Raw genomic sequence first — 18,394 nt, 5'->3', positions numbered from 1 at the left:
AAGTGCTTTTAGAAAATATTTTAAAACTAATTCTTAGTAGAAATTCAAGTTAATTCTCGAAAAATACTTGAAGTGATTTTTACAAAAATCACCATTTATATGTTTCTTACAAAAAACACTTCAAGTGCTTTTGAAATCCCAATTTTTTTTTTATATTTAAAAGTGATTCCAATAATTTAAAATCACTTTCCAAGTGACCTGAAAATTAGGAGAAAACCTATTGTTAGATAGAAGGTGTACTGGGGGTGAATTTATTTACTCAATTTCTTGGATTTTCTGATTTATTTTTTAAAAATTCTCAAAGTTCTATGCTTAAGCATAAATATAAAATCAATACTCCAATTAGAAAGATGCAATTGATGATGAATTAGGTTAGAAAATAATAAGAGTTTAATTATATTTTTTTGTTCTTAAATTTTATTTTATAAATCGATCGCAGTAAACGTTATAGGGCTCGTTTTTCAGTGGTTTTAAAATTATTGAAACATTTTTTATGAAAGTGTTTTTAAAATCAATCCCTAATGCAAGTGACACTTGAAAAGAAAAAAAAATACTTCAAGTGTTTTTGAAATTCAAAAACAATTTAACCGAAAGCGTTTTCAGTCAAATTTAAAACACTTCTAAACTACTATATGAAATGATGTGTAATTTGGTGAAAAAAAATATATTCAGTTGGGCACTTCAGCTAGCGCAATTTTTACACAAAATAAGAATCACTTGCGATTCACGAATGATCTGGTCGGATATCCTTCAGTTTTAGGTATGTTAAATAAATTTGATCTGACCTTTATATAAATGGAGTTTTAACGAAAAGCCCACGATAATATTCACTTTAAAGAAAAATTATATTTTTACACTAAAAAGTTTATCCTAGTACTATTTCCTTTACTCTTTATTTTATCTTTATCATTAAAACTCAAAATTTTCAAAAATTTTTCATCAGTTTTCCTTTATATAAATCATGATTAGTAATTTTGTGGTTATACAAAAAGAAGCAAAGCACCCAAAAGCCGAAAAAGTACACGAGAAAGTATTCGACGCAAGCAGTTAGGCAAAAGGACACATCCGTCATTTCAAGAAAAGTGTAGGCAACTCTACATCCTAGCGACGACACGACAAGTGGACAACAACGTAATCACGCTCGCCCGACATTACCAAACCAAAAAAAAACTCGAACAAAAAATCTGAGGTCGCAAAAAAGAAAAAAGAAAAAATGGCAAATCCAACTCCGACGCTCACACTCTCTCACTTCACCAACGAAAGGAAGGGTTTTTAGCCTGTCCACCGCCCCCGCGGACACTTTTATCTCTCTCTCTCTCTCTCTCTCTGTTCTGAGTTTCTCTCTCTTACCCTCCGAAGAGAGAAAACCAAACCAGACCAGGAAATCCGAATCCGAATATTTGGATCCGTTTTTTCGTTCAGGGATTTAAATCCAATTCAACAGGATTCAGCGTCTGTTTTCGCTGAGTCTTTCGTTGTTGTTGTTGTTGTTATTTGATCGGAAGGCTGAGATTCTTCAGGAGATTAAGATCGAGGTATGCAGCAGGGTGATCAACCGGTGTTGAACTTGAGACCTGGTGGCGGTCGCGGTAGACTCCTTGGTCCTCGCTTCGACTCCTCATCCGCCGCTTCCGGCCCGTCGTCTTCATCGTCGTCTTCTTTGGCTTTCGGTTCCTTTTCTTCTGATGTCCCTCTACTCCGTCCCCATGGCGGCGCTCACCCCAATTTCTCTATCAAGGTTTACTTATCAAATCTCTCCACTTTGTCTGGATCTGGGTTTGCATCTGGATGTATGATTTGATTTGAATTTGTTGATTTAGTAATAACAAGCCTGTAAAGTTTGCGTCTTTGGATTGAATTGTGTCCAAACAAAGATGGGTTCTCTGAGATAATTGGTGTTTTAATGCGTTGTTTAGACTATATTGTATCGATTTTGAATGTAATTTGAGCAACCCTTTAATGATTTTAACTCCCCCTACCGACCCTTGAGACTCGTTTGAGTAGATGAAAATCTTTGTTTATATCGTAGCAGGTTTTGTTGCAAGTAATTTTAAGAAGCCAATGTCCTAATTCTTGGCGGGCGCTTAGTTTGTGTGACTGCTGTAAATATGGACAAACAGCTATATGTAGGCTTTAGGTGGGCAGGCATTGAGTTGTAGGCTGTCCATAAAGGACCAAACATCTGATTCATCCAATGCTGCATAATTGGGAGTTGGCTACTTTGCATTTTGAAGCTTGTGTTTGCACTGTAATGCGGCCAGACTTTCTGAACTCTTTTTTCTTGACAGGCTGGAGACGCACGGTTTGAGGGTCGTGAGCGAGTGAAGTACACCAGAGACCAGATCTTACAGCTTAGAGAGGTATTCAATCTTGGAATACATTTCATGTTAAACAGAACAGTATTATTAGTTGTGAACAAAAATGATAAGACATTCTCATAAAAACTTTACTGATCTGCATAATATTATACCGCTTCTTTGTAGGCTGTTGAGGTCCCTGATGAAATTCTAAAAGTGAAACAAGAAGTTGACGCTGAATTATTTGGCGGTGAAGATCAGAGCTGGGGTCGTGCAGAAACCAATGTGAGTTTTCGTCCGTCTAATATTACATGTATTTTCAATGTTTAAGTGTTGAAGTTGATGGAGCTGTCTATTCGATATCATCATTTTCAAATATCTTTTGGTTGTATTCGACTCTATAATGCTCATATTCTTTTTATTGGTGTGATTAGTTATGTAACCTTGAAGTTATTGATCTCCATATTTATGATATTAAGTGTGCTTTATAAAAGACTTATGTTTTTTTATTTACCTCTTCAGCTGCCAGCTCAATCTCCAACTCCAGCTCCAGCTCAAAATCGTTATTCTGAGCCGGACAGCCGGGATTGGCGTGGCCGTTCTGTACCAGTTTCTACCGCTGGAGAGGAACGGTCTTGGGATACTCTTCGGGAGAATAAAGAGTCTGGTAATCGGTTTGATTACAGACAGCAAGAAGCAAATCAGTCTCAATTTTCAAGGACACAGAACCAAGGGGTAATATATTTTCAGAACAGTGTAATTTGACCTATATAGTTTTTCCTCTCTGTAGTTTTGGTTTGTTTTTGTCTCCCGATTATCTTTTGTATTGAGTTTTGCCTGAGGGAATAGGTTAGAGTTTATTCTCATGCAGTTATGTGCACCGTTGTTTGGTTCTGGTGTATTTTACTGTTCTTTTTAACTTCTGTGCTTGTACATGAGGACAATATCGACTCAGATTCTTTTCTGATATCATTGGTTTCTTGTCATTTCAGGGAGGGCCTGCTCCCACTTTAATCAAAGCTGAGGTGCCATGGTCAGCTAGAAGGGGTACTCTATCTGATAAGGATCGCGTGTTGAAGACTGTGAAGGGGTAATATATTCTATTACGTCTTGATTATTTGCTCACTATATCCCAACACGTATAATCATGGGATTACCTTTCTGTCCCAAGCTGTCATTGTTTGGTAGTCTTTTGGTCTACCATATAGTTTTCTGTGAGAACATTGTGCTTAATGGCTTTCGCTTTATGTTTTCTATGCAGGATTCTAAACAAGCTGACTCCGGAGAAGTTTGATCTCCTCAAAGGACAACTTATAGACTCTGGCATTACGTCGGCTGATATCTTAAAGGTTTTTTTTTTATTTTATTTGTTTTTTGTATTGATATACCCTTAATCCTTATTTATAACGTTCTTTTCGGTTTTGTTTTATTACTTCTGGCAACTGTACTCACATTTTTCCTTACATTCCAGGGTGTTATTTCACTGATATTTGATAAGGCCGTGCTAGAACCTACATTTTGCCCCATGTATGCTCGTCTCTGTTTTGATCTTAGTGAAAAGCTTCCCCGGTTCCCCTCAGATGAACCAGATGGTAAAGAAATCACTTTCAAGCGGGTCCTCTTGAATAACTGCCAGGAGGCTTTTGATGGCGCTGACAAATTGAGGGAAGAAGTGAGACAGTTGACTGCCCCTGAACAAGAGATGGAGCGTAGGGATAAAGAAAGATTGGCAAAGATTCGTACGCTGGGAAACATTCGTTTAATTGGAGAGCTTCTGAAGCAGAAGATGGTACCTGAAAGGATTGTACATCACATTGTTAAGGTACGTCGTGGATTTCCTCCTTCACCCCTTTACTTGCTCAGCAATTACTCTTCAATATGTTGTTCATGGTTGTTTTTTACGTGAAACAGGAGCTCTTAGGATCTGATAACAAAGTTTGTCCTGCTGAGGAAAACGTGGAAGCAATATGTCATTTTTTTAGCACTATTGGAAAGCAGCTTGATGAGAAGCCAAAATCACGCAGTATAAACGACATGTACTTCAACCGAATGAAGGAACTGACAACAAACCCTCAATTGGCTCCAAGGTTGAGGTTCATGGTTCGTGATGTAATTGATTTGCGTTCCAAGAACTGGGTTCCCAGGCGTGAAGAGGTAGGCTGTTGTAATATGTGCTTGACTTGTATATTAAATTGCTAATATTTTTTTTTTAAAACTAATTGTCATTTTATTTTGAAATTTGATTACAGATAAAAGCCAAAACCATCACTGAAATACATACGGAGGCAGAAAAAAATCTTGGATTGCGTCCGGGTGCTACTGCAAGCATCCGAAGTGGTCGTAACAACGTTTCTGGTGCTCAAGGGAGTACCAGCCCTGGAGGATATCCCAACAACCGACCTGGTTCAGGGGGTATGATGCCCGGAATGCCAGGAACAAGGAAGATGCCTGGGATGCCTGGAATGGATAATGACAATTGGGAGGTTCAGAGGACACGGTCAATGCCAAGGGGTGATGGGTTTGGTGTGCAGCCGGGTGGTGGGCATGGCCAGGTGCTGTTGGTTGGAAAATCAACATCAGTGAACACAAGGCTGTTACCTCAGGGTAGTGGTGTCCTTGGCAGTGGCAGGCCTAGTGCCTTGTTGCAGGGTAGTGGTGCCCCTCCTGCTCATCCATCCAACTATGCTTACGGTGCAGAGCCTGTAGCTCAAGTGCCAGTGCCTGCTAGACCTGTTGCTGCTCCTTACGTGGCACCAGTTGTTGGAAAGCCACAAGCTCCAGCTCCAACTGCGGCTCCAAAGTTGAAACTAGATGAACTTCGGAGAAAAACAATCTCCCTTTTTGAGGAATATTTCAATATCGGACTCTTAGATGAAGCATTACTGTGCGTGGAGGAGCTACAATCTCCAGCTTACCATGCCGAGGTTGTCAAGGAAGGTATCGCCCTTGCACTAGAGAAGAGTCGACCATGCGTTGAACCACTTGTGAAGCTTCTTGAGTATTTGTTTTCTAAGAAGGTGCTTACGACTAGTGACGTAAGGAGTGGATGTTTACTCTATGCATCTATTCTGAACGATGTTGGCATTGACCTGCCAAAAGCACCAAGTAACTTTGGTCAAATTATAGGGAAATTAGTCTTGGTTGGAGGTTTGGATTTCAAGGTGGTGAAGGAGGTCCTGAAGGTGGTGGACGACGGCTACTTCCAGAAAGCTATATTGGATGCTGCACTGAAGATCGTTAGCTCTAGTCCGTCAGGACAAGGCCTGTTGGATTCACAAGCATCTGATGTTGACGCTTGCCGGAGCCTATTCTACAAAGCGGCCTAGGACATCTTTGCACGCACGAGCACGCTCGAGTTTCTGTAACCATGTGGGACTACGTTCGCCCTCTTTTTCGGGTGAGTGATTTGTATTACACACTACATGATGTGATAAGGTAGGGATGCCAAAGGACAAGACAGGTACTATTTATTTGAGTTGTATATTTTCCGAGGTCATAGTTAGTGTGGGTTTAAGGAGGAAGGAAATCATAACGCGAAGGACTCTGCTCTCGAGACGTGGGATGGCTAATCGCGTGCTAAATTTGCTCGAGAGTGGCCCCTCGAAGGATCCCGTTGTTTTTGTACTCGATGAGTTGTTTTTGTCATTTTATTTATCTTCTTGACTGATTAATTTTAGTTCAATGTCAACCTGGCTAGCTCATAAAATGCCTTGTCTTTGTACTCCCACTGTGAAAGGAAATCGATATGGTTTTGAGCTTATTCCTTGAATTTGAGTGCAAATTTTCACGTGTTTCACTTCTCACAAAATGGAATTTACATTTTTGTACTGCTCCTCTGCTCCGAGTCCCGGGGATTGCCGATTGGTTTTCTTCATCCGCTGCTCGGAGTCCTGGGGATGGCGGATTGGTGTTCTTCATCCCTTCCTCCCAGTCCCGGAGAGGAACAACGGATCTCAAACCAGTGGCAACCCATAAACGGATCTCAAGCCAGTGGCAACCTGTACTTAACCAGAACGCGATTATTCAAACCGAGACAACCACGATAAATGAATAATGGAGAAACTGGGGAATTCATGAAATAAAAATTTGAAAGCAAGAATAGCTGAATGACTCGTATGGAAGAGCTTTAAAATAACTGAAACGCTTTTGGAGAATGTTTTTGAGTTTCAAAAGCACGTGTATGTTTCTTGCAAGAAAAAATTTAAAGGACTTCTGAAGATTTACTTGCATTTTTACTAAGGATGAGTTCTAAAATATTTTCACGAAAAGAGCATTTAACAATTTCAAAAGCACTTCCCCAAATTTATCCACCGTAGTAAGCATCTTACGTTTCAGAGTAGTCACTTTTTACATTCTTCATTGGTTTCCAATGAAGCGAGATTTTGATATGATTTCTTGAAATGTGGATGTGAGGATCCAGCTTACTTAGTTTTTGGTATCCGATTACTCATCAAAATGGTCGAAGGACGAAGGTTTCAAAACCCGTACGTGTAGCAATTGCTACTCATTTCACAAGCCTTCGAAATGCTAACGTTTTTCCTCTGCAAGTACAATGCAGCAAATGCTGATATCTTGAACTGGGAAATAATCGAACGATGGTGTGTTATTTGCAGTGCTGTTTGAAGAGTGGGTGGCGTCGGTTCTTCAAGCCTTTACGTAAAGGATTATAAGTTTTGGAAAGCAGAAACGGGCTATATGTCTTGTACATGGATCGAGTCATAGGCGAATTGGCAATACTTGTCGGCCAACATATGTCCCAGCAGAGGCTCAAACGCAAACATCTTGATAGTCTATCCTAATGAATTAACTCATTTCTGCATATTATGTTTTAAGAATCCTTTTTCTTTGGGAAATTCGGTTTACAGATACACCAACCAAATTAGCTCTGCTCTCAAACTGCAATCAGTACCAGCCTTTTTTGACCCAAGTACGCTCAATATTGTGTCAATTATTTATCAAAATTGAGACGATAATAGCGTATTTTTGTCAAAGAAGGCTAAAAAAGATTGCATTTTGCGAGTAGGACTATTTTTAATTGGTGGGTTTGTAAAAGACTACTGAGCCCAATTACCCTTTCTTCTTTTGGAGCTTAGAAATTCAAGGAAGAGGATAAGAGCGAGGTGCTCATTCTTTCTTGCCACGACCTACTTGACATGCTTAAATTACTGTTGTGCTAAAATATCTTATTTGATTTTGTCAAAGTTGAGAATAACGTCGCTGACATAATAATTGGTAGTGTTTCTTTGCATCTGTAAGTCGGCAATATTCGATTTAAAAATATTGTGAGTTTGATATATGATTATGGCTGACCTTTTGTATAGCCGTGTCCGAATTTCTTCTTCCGTCTAATATCGTTTTACGTCGGTAAGGCTGTCTTACTAGCCCGGCTCTCAAATAGGATAATAACCAATAAGGTTCGGATATAATCAAATACAAATTGCCTTAAAGTACCATATGATGTAATTTTTATGTGAGTCCATGTAAGTAGAATTCGAGACTTCCTACTTCGTGCGGTCATCTTTTTAGTTGATAGCCTTGATGGGTTGGAGAATTTTTAGTTGTGACGAAAATACAGATGGTATACCACGTGTTTTTATATAAGTAGTAGGAAATTTTATATTTTATTTTTTAAGTTATTAACTTTTTAACACACATATCTCATCATTTATATAACGACACGTGGTGTATCACTTCGTGTGACAGTCACACTGAAAAATCTCTCGATGGGTTGGTGGTGGTGTGAGAGTTTTGATTTTGATAATACGGTTGGGTATGGGGTGTGATATCCACACACCATTTTTTACTTCTTTCATATTTTTTTAGTTTTTAGCTATCGGATTAGATGAATTAAAAAAGAACAACAGATAAAAAATTAAAACTAGCATTGGATAAGGGATGGAAATGGTCCGTGCTGCGTGTAGTCCTTAAGTATAAGTAACTAACAATATAAAACTAGCATTGGATAAGGGATGGAAATGGTCCGTGATGCGTGTAGTCCTTAACTATCACTGGTTTCTTTGTGGCCTATATTCTTTTACTTGTTCTTGTCAATTTCAAACCATCACCGCAAGACACCACCGTCTTATAATAATTATACCCTGAAATTAGGATCATCTATTATCTATTCTATTAAGAGAAAGGAAGATGGCTTGTCAACTTTTTGTTCTTTTTTCTTTCTAATTTTGTTTCCATTTTTGAATACATAATATTGATATGAGGAGGATAAAATAGTAATTTTATACATTTTGACAAAATAATAGTCATATCCTTATTTTTCTTATTTTATCCTCATTTTTGATACACAATATTTGCATAAAGAAGGCAAAATAGTCATTATGTAATATTAAGAAAAAGATGCTATTATTAAAAGATTTTATCATCATTTTCTCATACTCCTTTTAAAAATTAAAAAACTAATCACACTTCTTAATTAAAAATAAAAAATAAAATAAAATTATTCACACACAAATGTGCTGTCATCTTGTACCATTCAATAAAAGAAGAAAGCTTCAACATTTCAAAATATTTCAAATTTGGTGTCCTTTAATTAATCATATATTAGTCGTGTTATCAGATGCTTTGTTGACTCGGTGAAAAGTGTGGTCCACTAATTCGTCTTTGCTCTATGACTCACCAAAGGACCTGCAAATGAACGATGCAGTCGGTGAACTTAATTTCGTGCCCCATACAGCCATATATATATATATATATAATATTTATATATATATATATATGTAATGTAACTGTCGCATTAAGTTTTAGCAGGCCTGCAGAGATGATAAGTGAGATGAAATCTGCAGTCTCTCTCTCTCACAGCTCGTCGTCGTTCTCCTTCTGCTAATATCCTCTCAATCTCTTCCAAGCTCCGCCCATGCAACTGCCCACCTGAATAATCCTACCAGGGTTCTTGGCGGCCAGCAAATCCGGATGCAGCAGCAGGAACCAGAAGCAGCTGCAAATAATTACGATTTGACTAGTCGGAAGCTTGGGATTCACATGAAGATAATACGTAGGCCGACTCCCAAAGTTCCACGTGTCAAATCATCATCATCCCCAATTTCAACCCAGATGCCTTCTCTTGCTTTGGGTTTATCCCTTTGCCTCTTCTTCTTTCTACTGTTTTAGGTAGTGGATATATTTACATATATATATATATATATATATATATATATATATAGTTTGTGTCTGTATTTGCTTACGTCTCATCAAACCAATATATAGAATTTACAGATATTATCGTGTTGTCATTAGCTAGCTGTGTAAAACATGTATACACTTGTATTGAAAAGAAATTAATGAAGCTGTATGCAAGCATCGCGATCGCGAGCGTTATATTGAGCTGTATGCGAGCAGCATCATAGAAGGCAAACAAATGAGGCGGTTTCGTTTGATGGCCGTACGTTAATTGGTGGTGGTGCTTCATCCATCAGGAAAATACGGTGCCGGGAATTTCTATTTCGTCTATGTCAGCTGCTGCTGCTGCATTCTCAATTTCTCTTCATGTCTGCCCCGCCATCCTACCGGCTGTGTTAATCTTCATTCTTTGTTCATTCTTTCCATTGTGATGTATATTATGTATATGCTCTTGATATCACACAACTTCATGTTCCTGATTTTGACTATCATGTACGACGTATGTACCAGGAAAATCATTGTATGGTACCCAAGCATTTCTGTCGTTGATATATTTATGTTGAGGGATAATTTGGTTTTCAGATATATTGGATCGGAATTAATGGATGAAAAATGTTCAAAAATTTTAAAATTTCAAAAGACATTATAAATATTGAATGAGAAAAGCAAAAGGCATGTATATTTATTGAGATTCAGAATAGACTGTTGCTGCGGGTTTGATCTTAAGATAAGATGTTAAAAATGAAAAAATTTCGATTACAAAATAGGAACAACGATAACAACAATGAATTTAGAAAAACGTTAATTGGAAAAGGTTAAATTTAGATAATATAAAGATACAAATTATAATTATCCATTATATTGTAGCAGTTATATGTATTTCTGGTATGTATTTCTGGACCAGGAGGATTACATTCAGTTACAAAAAATAGAAATATAATAATTGAATTTCTTCTAATAACCCCATCTAATATATTGTGTTCCAGCTTTTGCATACATAAAATGAGGAGATGCTGTTGCATGGGGATGCAAAAAACATTGTTGAGTTTTGGGCCAAAAAAGATATGTAGATGTTTTTAAACATGTTAAACATGATTTAATATAGATAAACAAAACATGGTAAACATTCTTGATCAGAGTAGTGAAATGTGTCTTCAGCCCCCTTGTTGTCATTGATAAAGCAACCTGAACAAAGAGGAATAGAACATAACATATTTAGATAGTATTTAGTATCACATTTAAATGGTAATAGAGGAAAAGATAAAACAACTTGAAAGCATACTAACCAAATCATTGTTTCCAGTGCTGCTGTGTGGCTTTGCCTGAGTAGGAGGTGATTTTTTTTTTAATAACTTGATCGGAACCTCATCACATTCTCTTGGATTTCTGAAATTTCTTCAGATTCACTAAGTTGAATGATTATGCAACATTAATATAGTTTTTCACAGAAAGAATAAAAGATGGTTCCTAGTTATAATTCATAGTATTGAAAATGTTTGATATGTAAATTTTAAGAAAGTTGAAGTAAACACATGGAAATTTTTTACAATATGATGTAAAAATATAAACATCATATTTGAGAATAGTATGAAATTAGATATCAAACCTTTGTTCACCTGGAATGAAAAACGCTCTTCTCACATATTCTCTTTTTCGTTTATAAGATTGATCACTTGGTTCAGGTGTTAAGAACCATTCAAAAACAAAAGAAAAGGATTGGCAAGAGCAGGAGAAGCAAACAAAGACAACGAAGAAAGCAAACTACTGCCAAAAGCGGGAGAAGCAAAGAAAAATTGAAAAGAAAACAGAAGAAAGAAGAACAAAAGTAGAGATACTACCTTGTGGCGATGACTGACACGTGGGCGGGTATCAATTTTTATTGTTTGTTGTGCCACAAATCATGTGGCCCGGTTTTAATCACATTTTTTAAATATTTTTTTGTCTTCCCATCAGATAAACATGGGTTTAAAAAGTTAAGAAGAAATAAAAAATTTATTGTTTGTTATCACAGAAAAAAAAAAAAAATGTACAATGATAAATTATACATATACTAAAATTCAGTTCGGTAGCACAATAAAGAACAAAGAAAAAGTCACTTATTATAAATCACCTACTTTGCTTATGTTTGAGCAGCTCCGGGAATCGATGGTTTTCATATCCTACAAATTCGGACTCTTAACTTCGCTAGCTTTATATACGGCTGTATTTTATCGATAGGGGTTGGAGCTATATTTTTCATTTACCCTGGTCAAACAAAGCATAAATTTTTTAATTTCTTTTTCGTTCTTTATTTATTATTTCCTATTTTCTCTACTATAATTTAAACATCAAATTCATCCAAAACAGAAATTTTTAATAATTATTTCCTATTTTCTGTGCTCTAAATTAAACACCAAATTTACCCAAGAACATAAAGTAAGCAAAAGTAAGTGGAAAAAAAAAAAAAGAAAAAGAAAAGAAGAACGACATACCTGAAGTAGAACCAGCGCGAAAATGGCAACACAACACTTGGGAAAAATGAACAACACCGTTTCCTGAAAATACAAAACAGAACCAAATCATGCACCCATAATAACAATAACGACACACAAACGAAAAAAGACGAAGCACCGTTTGCTAAAACGCAAAAGAAAGAAGCAGAAAAAGCAAAGGAAAAATTGAGGAAAGAAAGAGATAAAAATGAAAGATAAAGGGAGAAGCCCTCTCAGCAGAAAATCCCCTGATGATCAACATGTGGAAGACAACAAGCAGAGCAAAACCAAAAAATAAAATAACCAAAGGCAAGGTGGAAGACAGCGGGGCTTCTCACAATTTTTAATATTTGGTTTCCATGCAGTCAAAATTTTTTATAATTTTTTTATTGTGTTATGTGCCACAAACCTAGATTAACTCATTTTTTAAAATATTTGTTGACAGTTTTTTTTATTATCATTTTATCTTTCTTTGTGCCCACACTTTGCATTCAAATGTTTTTATAATATTTTATTGTGTTCCATGCCACCTACTGCAGGAGACTCGGCGTGGAAGACAAAAAGCCGAGCAAAATCAAAAAATAAAATAATAAAAAGGCAAAGCAATGGGGATAGGTGGGTTTCTCACATTTTTTAATAATTATTTTGTTCATGCATTCAATGTTTTTATAATTTTTTATTGTATTGTGCGCCACAAACCATGTGGCTTGATTTAAGTCATATTTTTTAAATAATTTTTTGTCAGTTTTTTAATTAATTATTTTATCTTTCTTTATGTCATAACTCGACGATCATAGACACGCAACCTGAGAGGACAAAGGATGATCAACACGTGGCAATCATGAGCAATACAGGTATTTTATTGTGTGAAGCAGGCAGCAAAACGGTAATGGACCGAAAAAATCAAGAGCATTTCTGCCCTTTTACTATTGCTAAACAGTGCTAAAGCTCAACTGAGTTTTAGTATATATAATTTGCAGACATGGAACAAGAGATGAATTTCCATATATACCTAGTTATTTTTTCCCTTAAGATACTATTAATCCACAATATACTAAAGTAACTCTTTTTGTTACTTGCTTTATTCTTTTCATCGAATCACCTTAACTTTTATCACAGGTGATGCTAAAGAGATCAAAATTTATAGACTATAGGATTAGTAATTCTTTTTTAAAAATCGAATAGATTCGGTCTTATACATATGCGAACAAGGTAACAAAAAAAGAAAGAAGATGAGTTCTTCTTTCTTTTATCATTTTGGAGCCGTGCGAGATGAAATTCTCATGCACAGTTTTGAATGACAGAAAGAAGTGAGAAATTCTCTTTTCATTGAGCGTTTCAATACAATCAATAGAAATTCCCAAGGGCACCATGTTCTAGGAGCCCAAACTATGTGATTGAATAAATCCTTCTAAAGAAGGAATTCAACCATCAATCACCACATCATGCGTTACCATATTATGCATGATTATAAATATGGTCTAAAAAGTGGTCTCCCTAACATCTTCCTATTTACTAAGTTGTAGCCAAAAACATTATGAATAAGCTCTCCAAGGAAAAGATAATAGAGGTATCACATTCTCTTCTATTCTTTGTTTCCTCTCAAAGAGATTTGGTCGACAAAGGTCTCTAGCTAATTTATTCTTTTTCATCTAATCATAGCATGAAGGAAGATTCGAACTTAAATATCTTTTAACATTGAGGTTTGTGCTGCTAACTAAGTGGTAGTTACGTAAAAAACACAACTTGATTGATCACAGCCACCGACAAACAGCAAATCCCTCTGCCCAATAGTGTTATCCACACACCTGCATTTTTATCTCTAACATACTTCTCTCAATTTCTAATCATCGAATGAAATAAATTGAAGATATTAGTGGACCAAAATTTAACAATAGGGTGAAAAGTCAAAAGAAAGGTGTGAATCGCGCTACCCTACATCAAATTGACCAAGTACTGCCCTGCAAAACCACACGCATACACATATGCATGTGCCTGCGGCAGGTTCGTTTTACTACGATTAACAAGAATCTTTACTTTATCCACTAGCCATGAAAACCCTAATCAACTTTTTTAATGCTTTCACTTTTCTCGTTATCTTTATGCTTAATTAGTGCTAATTACACTTTAGCAACATAAGTCTATTTAAGTGTGTCCCTCTTCTTCATCAACCACTTTTGAAAAATTAGTTACTAGTCTTAGGTTATTAGAAAACCTAATATTTGAGAGAAGATGAGAAGAGAATTACTAATGTGGTCCTTTTTTATTCTCTCTGTGGTTGTTCATTCTGCATGTGAAACCACTTCCAACCCTAAAACCGGAGATTATACACCTCTGAAGAAGCAGCATGATTACCTTAAGCTTAAGGGTAAGCTCACAAATTCTCTCGACAGATCGAGAAATATTACTGATCCCTACGTTCTTTTTCGCTAATTTTATCAATGTTATAAGCTCCGCAGATGTATATGATACAAGGAACAAATTAAGCACGAAAGGCCATCAAAGAATGCATGAAGTTCAGCATTTAAGGATTTCCCAGAAACTGAAAGCAAAGCCAACCCCCGGTGGTGCCTCCGACCTTAGTCGCACCCGTCCCAGCAAGGGTGCAGCAAGCTCTGTACTAGCTAAACCCCCCAATTTCTTCCTCTTCGCAGTGTTCAGGCATGTTGCTGTTGGATTGATCATCTTTGCTCTGTATTAATCGCTTGAGGTAATTTTGCACAAGTTATTTAGGACGCGATGGATGTGGAAGTTTTGCGATCAAACTTTCGCTGTTAAACCCGTTTCTCAAACCTGCTTCTTATGTAATTGTAAATTAGAATATCTACTTGTTGCATTATTTGACATCCCATCTACCCCTGTTCTTAGCCAAAGCATATGCTGTTTGGTTACTGTCATGCCACGCAAAACACCATGGTCGACGAGGTGTAAACAATATAAGCATGGTGATGTTTAAACGAAAGCAGAAACATGATTTGTATATGCCATGAAAGTATTATACTAAATACAAAGAGAAATGCATTAATACATGGTTTATTTGGTCTTATCAAATTCAAAGCCATCACCGCGAGCGACCACTGCCTTTTAATAATATATCACAAAATTAGTATCACGTATCGTATTATCTTCAACATATAAAAGAAGGAAGCTTCAATATTTCAAAATACTTCACTTTGGTGTCCTCCTGCTCCTTTAATTAATCATATATTATGTATGATTATCCATATTTAGTAATAAAGTATGTTAATTACTCAGATGAAAAGTGTGGTTAACCTATTCGTCTTTTGCTCTATGACTCACCAAAGGACCTACAGTCGATGCAGTCCGTTGAACTTTCATGTCCCCCATATATATTTAATTGTCTGTGTAGATTGCATTAACTTTACCAGGCCTGCAGAGATGATAAGTGAGATGAAATCTGCAGTCTCTCTCTCACAGCTCATCGTCGTTCTCCTTTTAGTACTAGTAGTATCCTCTCAATCTCTTTCAAGCTCCACCGTGCAACCGCCCACCTGAATAATCCTACCAGGGTTCTTGGCGGCCAGCAAATCCGGATGCAGCAGCAAGAACCAGAAGCAGCTGCAAATCATCATCATCCTTAGTGCCACATGCCAAATCATCATCATCCTCAATTTCAACTCGGATGCCTTCTCTTGTAAGGAAAAGGGGTTTATATATGTTCGTTTGGCAAATGGGCAAATGGGCAAATGTACAAATTTATCATTATTCTTTGCATTGCAAAGAATCAATTGGCCATTTCATGTTTCATTTCCAATAATTCCTCCTTTAATTCCTTAAAAGACGAAGAAAAGGTGATTAAATTTCCGACCCCAAAGCAGTAGCGGAGCCAAGGTGGGGGCAATGGGATTTCTTGACCCCAATAACCTTGTCGCTGACTCCATGCTTGCTTCCTCCATGTGCTAGCCGTTAAGCTTATGAATGTGTGTGCAAGCAGTCAGTGCATGTGCTAGCTGAAAGTTCAAGTTCTGATTGTGTATAAATAAGGCTTTAGAAATAAAAAATCTGTATCCCATTTTCCCACGCCATCTGTTTGTTAGATATATAATTCTTTCCATTTTGCATTAAAGCTGGCGGCTTCATTCTTTGTGCATGTTTATTTGCTGATTCTTTCCTCTAATATCACAAATCCTATTTCTTTACCCACCACCGTGAATCTACCGCCAGATCGTCAGACCCGCGTCGAATCGGCCGGCACTCCGTCGTCAGCGCGCAGGGATTTGGATTCTTTGGACTCCTCGATGGGTCCCAGCGTGGCCTCATAGCCTTTGGCGAAGTACCTGGCGCCGATTAGTTTGCGGTTACAATTGGAGGAGTTGAAGTTGGTTCCAGATTTGTACATGCCATTCCAGGAGGTGGGTATTGTCTCGGTGGTCTGGCCGAGTCTGAGGAACTCTGGGGTCCGAGTCGTGTGGAGCTTGTACTTGAGTTCAGGAAGCACGGAGAGTACTCCGGGTTGTGAACTGAGCGACGCCGCTTGCTCCGATGTCAGCTACGACAGTATACTCCTGACCCCATCGATGTAAATTTCTGGCTCTGCCACTGCCCCAAAATCATGCAGAATTAATAAGGATTTTGTCTCTTCAAATATATATTTAATACATACTCACGGCGCATAAGCGCAACGATATATTGACAAATTAAGAAAGTTTAAACATTTCAGGAGCCTAATACCTATTTTGTTTGGATAATTAATTTCGTTAGTCTCCCTTTTCCTATTTCCCACCACCACCATTTGCATGCACAACACATGATACGTAACTAGCGGCAACGAGGGAGAAATCCGACACAAGACCTACGCCTCAAACCAAGTTGTCTCTAAAATACAAATTATTATCTTGACCTCGTGATCAGGTGTGTAAACCCTAATTTTCTCCGGATGGAATTAGGGTTTACAAATTATCATTGACAAATATGACGTCGTTTCGATATAAATTTTTCTTGTTTGTGATCCTCTTCGTTGCCACTTGTGATGATCATATGCATAGAGCTTCGGCTGACCAGGATCATGATCGTGATCGCGATCATGAACATTACATTGAAGCTGTTTGCAGGCTGTAGCATCATAGAAGGCAAGCAAATGAGGAGGTTCCGTTGCATGGACGTACGTTAATCGGAGGTGGTGGGGGTGGTTTCTTCATCCATCCGGAAAAAATGGTGCCGGGAATTTCTAATTCGTCTCACGCAAAGATGTCAGCAGCTGCTGCTGCTGCAACTTCAATTTCTCACCATGTCTGCACCGCCGTCCTACCGGCTGTGTTAATATTCATTTTTGTTCGTTCTTTCCATTGTGATGTATGTATATGCTATTGATATCATCACACCCACATAAATTATATGAACTTTTGTTTGTATCTTGTTTCTGAAGGAAGTTGGGGTTACATGGTGAAAGTAATTAGCAAGTAGTAGCTTAACTACTTACAAGCATATGTAAGGGTTCTTATTTTTTCGATGTGGTATTGATACTCTCAACATACCTCCTCATGTGTGACTAATTTTTAAGCCTAGCACATGCCTGGATAACACAAATAAGATGACGTAAAGCTCGTGTGGCCCAACGGTTTCACACATAAGACAACATGCTATAATACTATGAATAAAATTAAGTTTCACATAAAATCAATTGGCCACACGTGCTCCAATATAGAAACTTCATGTTCTTGATTTTGATGATCATTTACGATGTACGTACATATGAAATATTATTGTATATTTATGTTGAGGATTTGATTTTCGGATATATTGGTTTGGAATTAATGGATGAAAAATTATTTCAAAAGATCCAAATTTTGGATGAGAAAAGCAAGAGGCATGTATATTTATTGAGATTCATAAAGGATTTGCAGAAAGGAAACAAAAGATGATTTTCCAAACCTAGTTATTTTTCCCCTTAAGATACTACCTTGATAACCCGCTGCTGATGTGAAAGCCAGACTTGTGGTCAGGGGAAGGCTAAAATGACTCTAGGAGTCTTCTCGGCTCCCGAAAGGGTTGGATAACCGTGGTTTACCACCAGTTGTCCCCCTTTTTAAGAAAGAAAAAAAATCGAATCACCTTGACTTTTACTGTAAGTGGTGGCTAGAAACATGATGAATAAGCACCCATTGACATAGAAACAGAAGCAAGCCATCAATTCCTTTGTCTTCAAGGGCTCCCCAAGAAAAACATAATAGACGCATCACATTCTCTTCTATCCTTGTCAACGTGATTTGCTCGACCTTTAAGAAAAGGTCTCTAGCTAATTTATTCTCAAACCTCTAAAACTTTCGAAGCACGAACTTTTCTGATTAGCAAAGATGTAGATTCGAACTAAACATCTTCCAACATTAAGAGAGATTTGTACCGCTATGCTATATTAAGAGCTAGTTACGTCAAAAACACAACTTGATCGGTCACAGCCACCATTGAATCGCAAATCCTCCCGCCCAATTGGTGTCTAATTACATACACTTGACAATAATCTTGACTACGATT

At 37.3% G+C, this 18,394-nt stretch overlaps 1 protein-coding gene, 2 long non-coding RNA genes and 1 other non-coding gene across 4 annotated transcripts; all 4 read left to right on the top strand.

Annotated features, from left to right (window-relative positions):
- Positions 1 to 1,103: 1,103 nt before the first annotated feature.
- On the top strand, positions 1,104 to 6,066 carry LOC137747294 (eukaryotic translation initiation factor). The gene is made up of 9 exons (XM_068487382.2): positions 1,104 to 1,738; positions 2,289 to 2,360; positions 2,484 to 2,582; positions 2,820 to 3,032; positions 3,290 to 3,387; positions 3,559 to 3,646; positions 3,769 to 4,119; positions 4,209 to 4,451; positions 4,547 to 6,066. The coding sequence occupies exons 1-9, from the start codon at positions 1,538 to 1,540 to the stop codon at positions 5,621 to 5,623; spliced, it is 2,442 nt and encodes an 813-aa protein (XP_068343483.2). The 5' UTR covers positions 1,104 to 1,537; the 3' UTR covers positions 5,624 to 6,066.
- LOC137749116 (small nucleolar RNA snoR103) lies at positions 2,083 to 2,184 on the top strand. Its single transcript, XR_011070185.2, has one exon. It is a non-coding gene; the product is annotated as a small nucleolar RNA snoR103 (small nucleolar RNA).
- A 2,772-nt stretch (positions 6,067 to 8,838) lies between the features above and the next one.
- On the top strand, positions 8,839 to 10,012 carry LOC148698892 (uncharacterized). Its single transcript, XR_015960226.1, has 2 exons — positions 8,839 to 9,422; positions 9,553 to 10,012. It is a non-coding gene; the product is annotated as an uncharacterized LOC148698892 (long non-coding RNA).
- Positions 10,013 to 13,974: 3,962 nt separating this feature from the next.
- LOC148698891 (uncharacterized) lies at positions 13,975 to 15,677 on the top strand. The gene is made up of 2 exons (XR_015960225.1): positions 13,975 to 14,270; positions 14,362 to 15,677. It is a non-coding gene; the product is annotated as an uncharacterized LOC148698891 (long non-coding RNA).
- The last annotated feature ends 2,717 nt before the right edge of the window (positions 15,678 to 18,394 follow it).

This window comes from Pyrus communis, chromosome 2 (genome assembly GCF_041283825.1).
Source record: "Pyrus communis isolate YQ-2024b chromosome 2, ASM4128382v1, whole genome shotgun sequence".
NCBI classification, from domain to species: domain Eukaryota; kingdom Viridiplantae; phylum Streptophyta; class Magnoliopsida; order Rosales; family Rosaceae; genus Pyrus; species Pyrus communis.
Note: the sequence above shows the minus strand (reverse complement) of the source record. Positions and strands in the feature narration are given on the sequence as shown.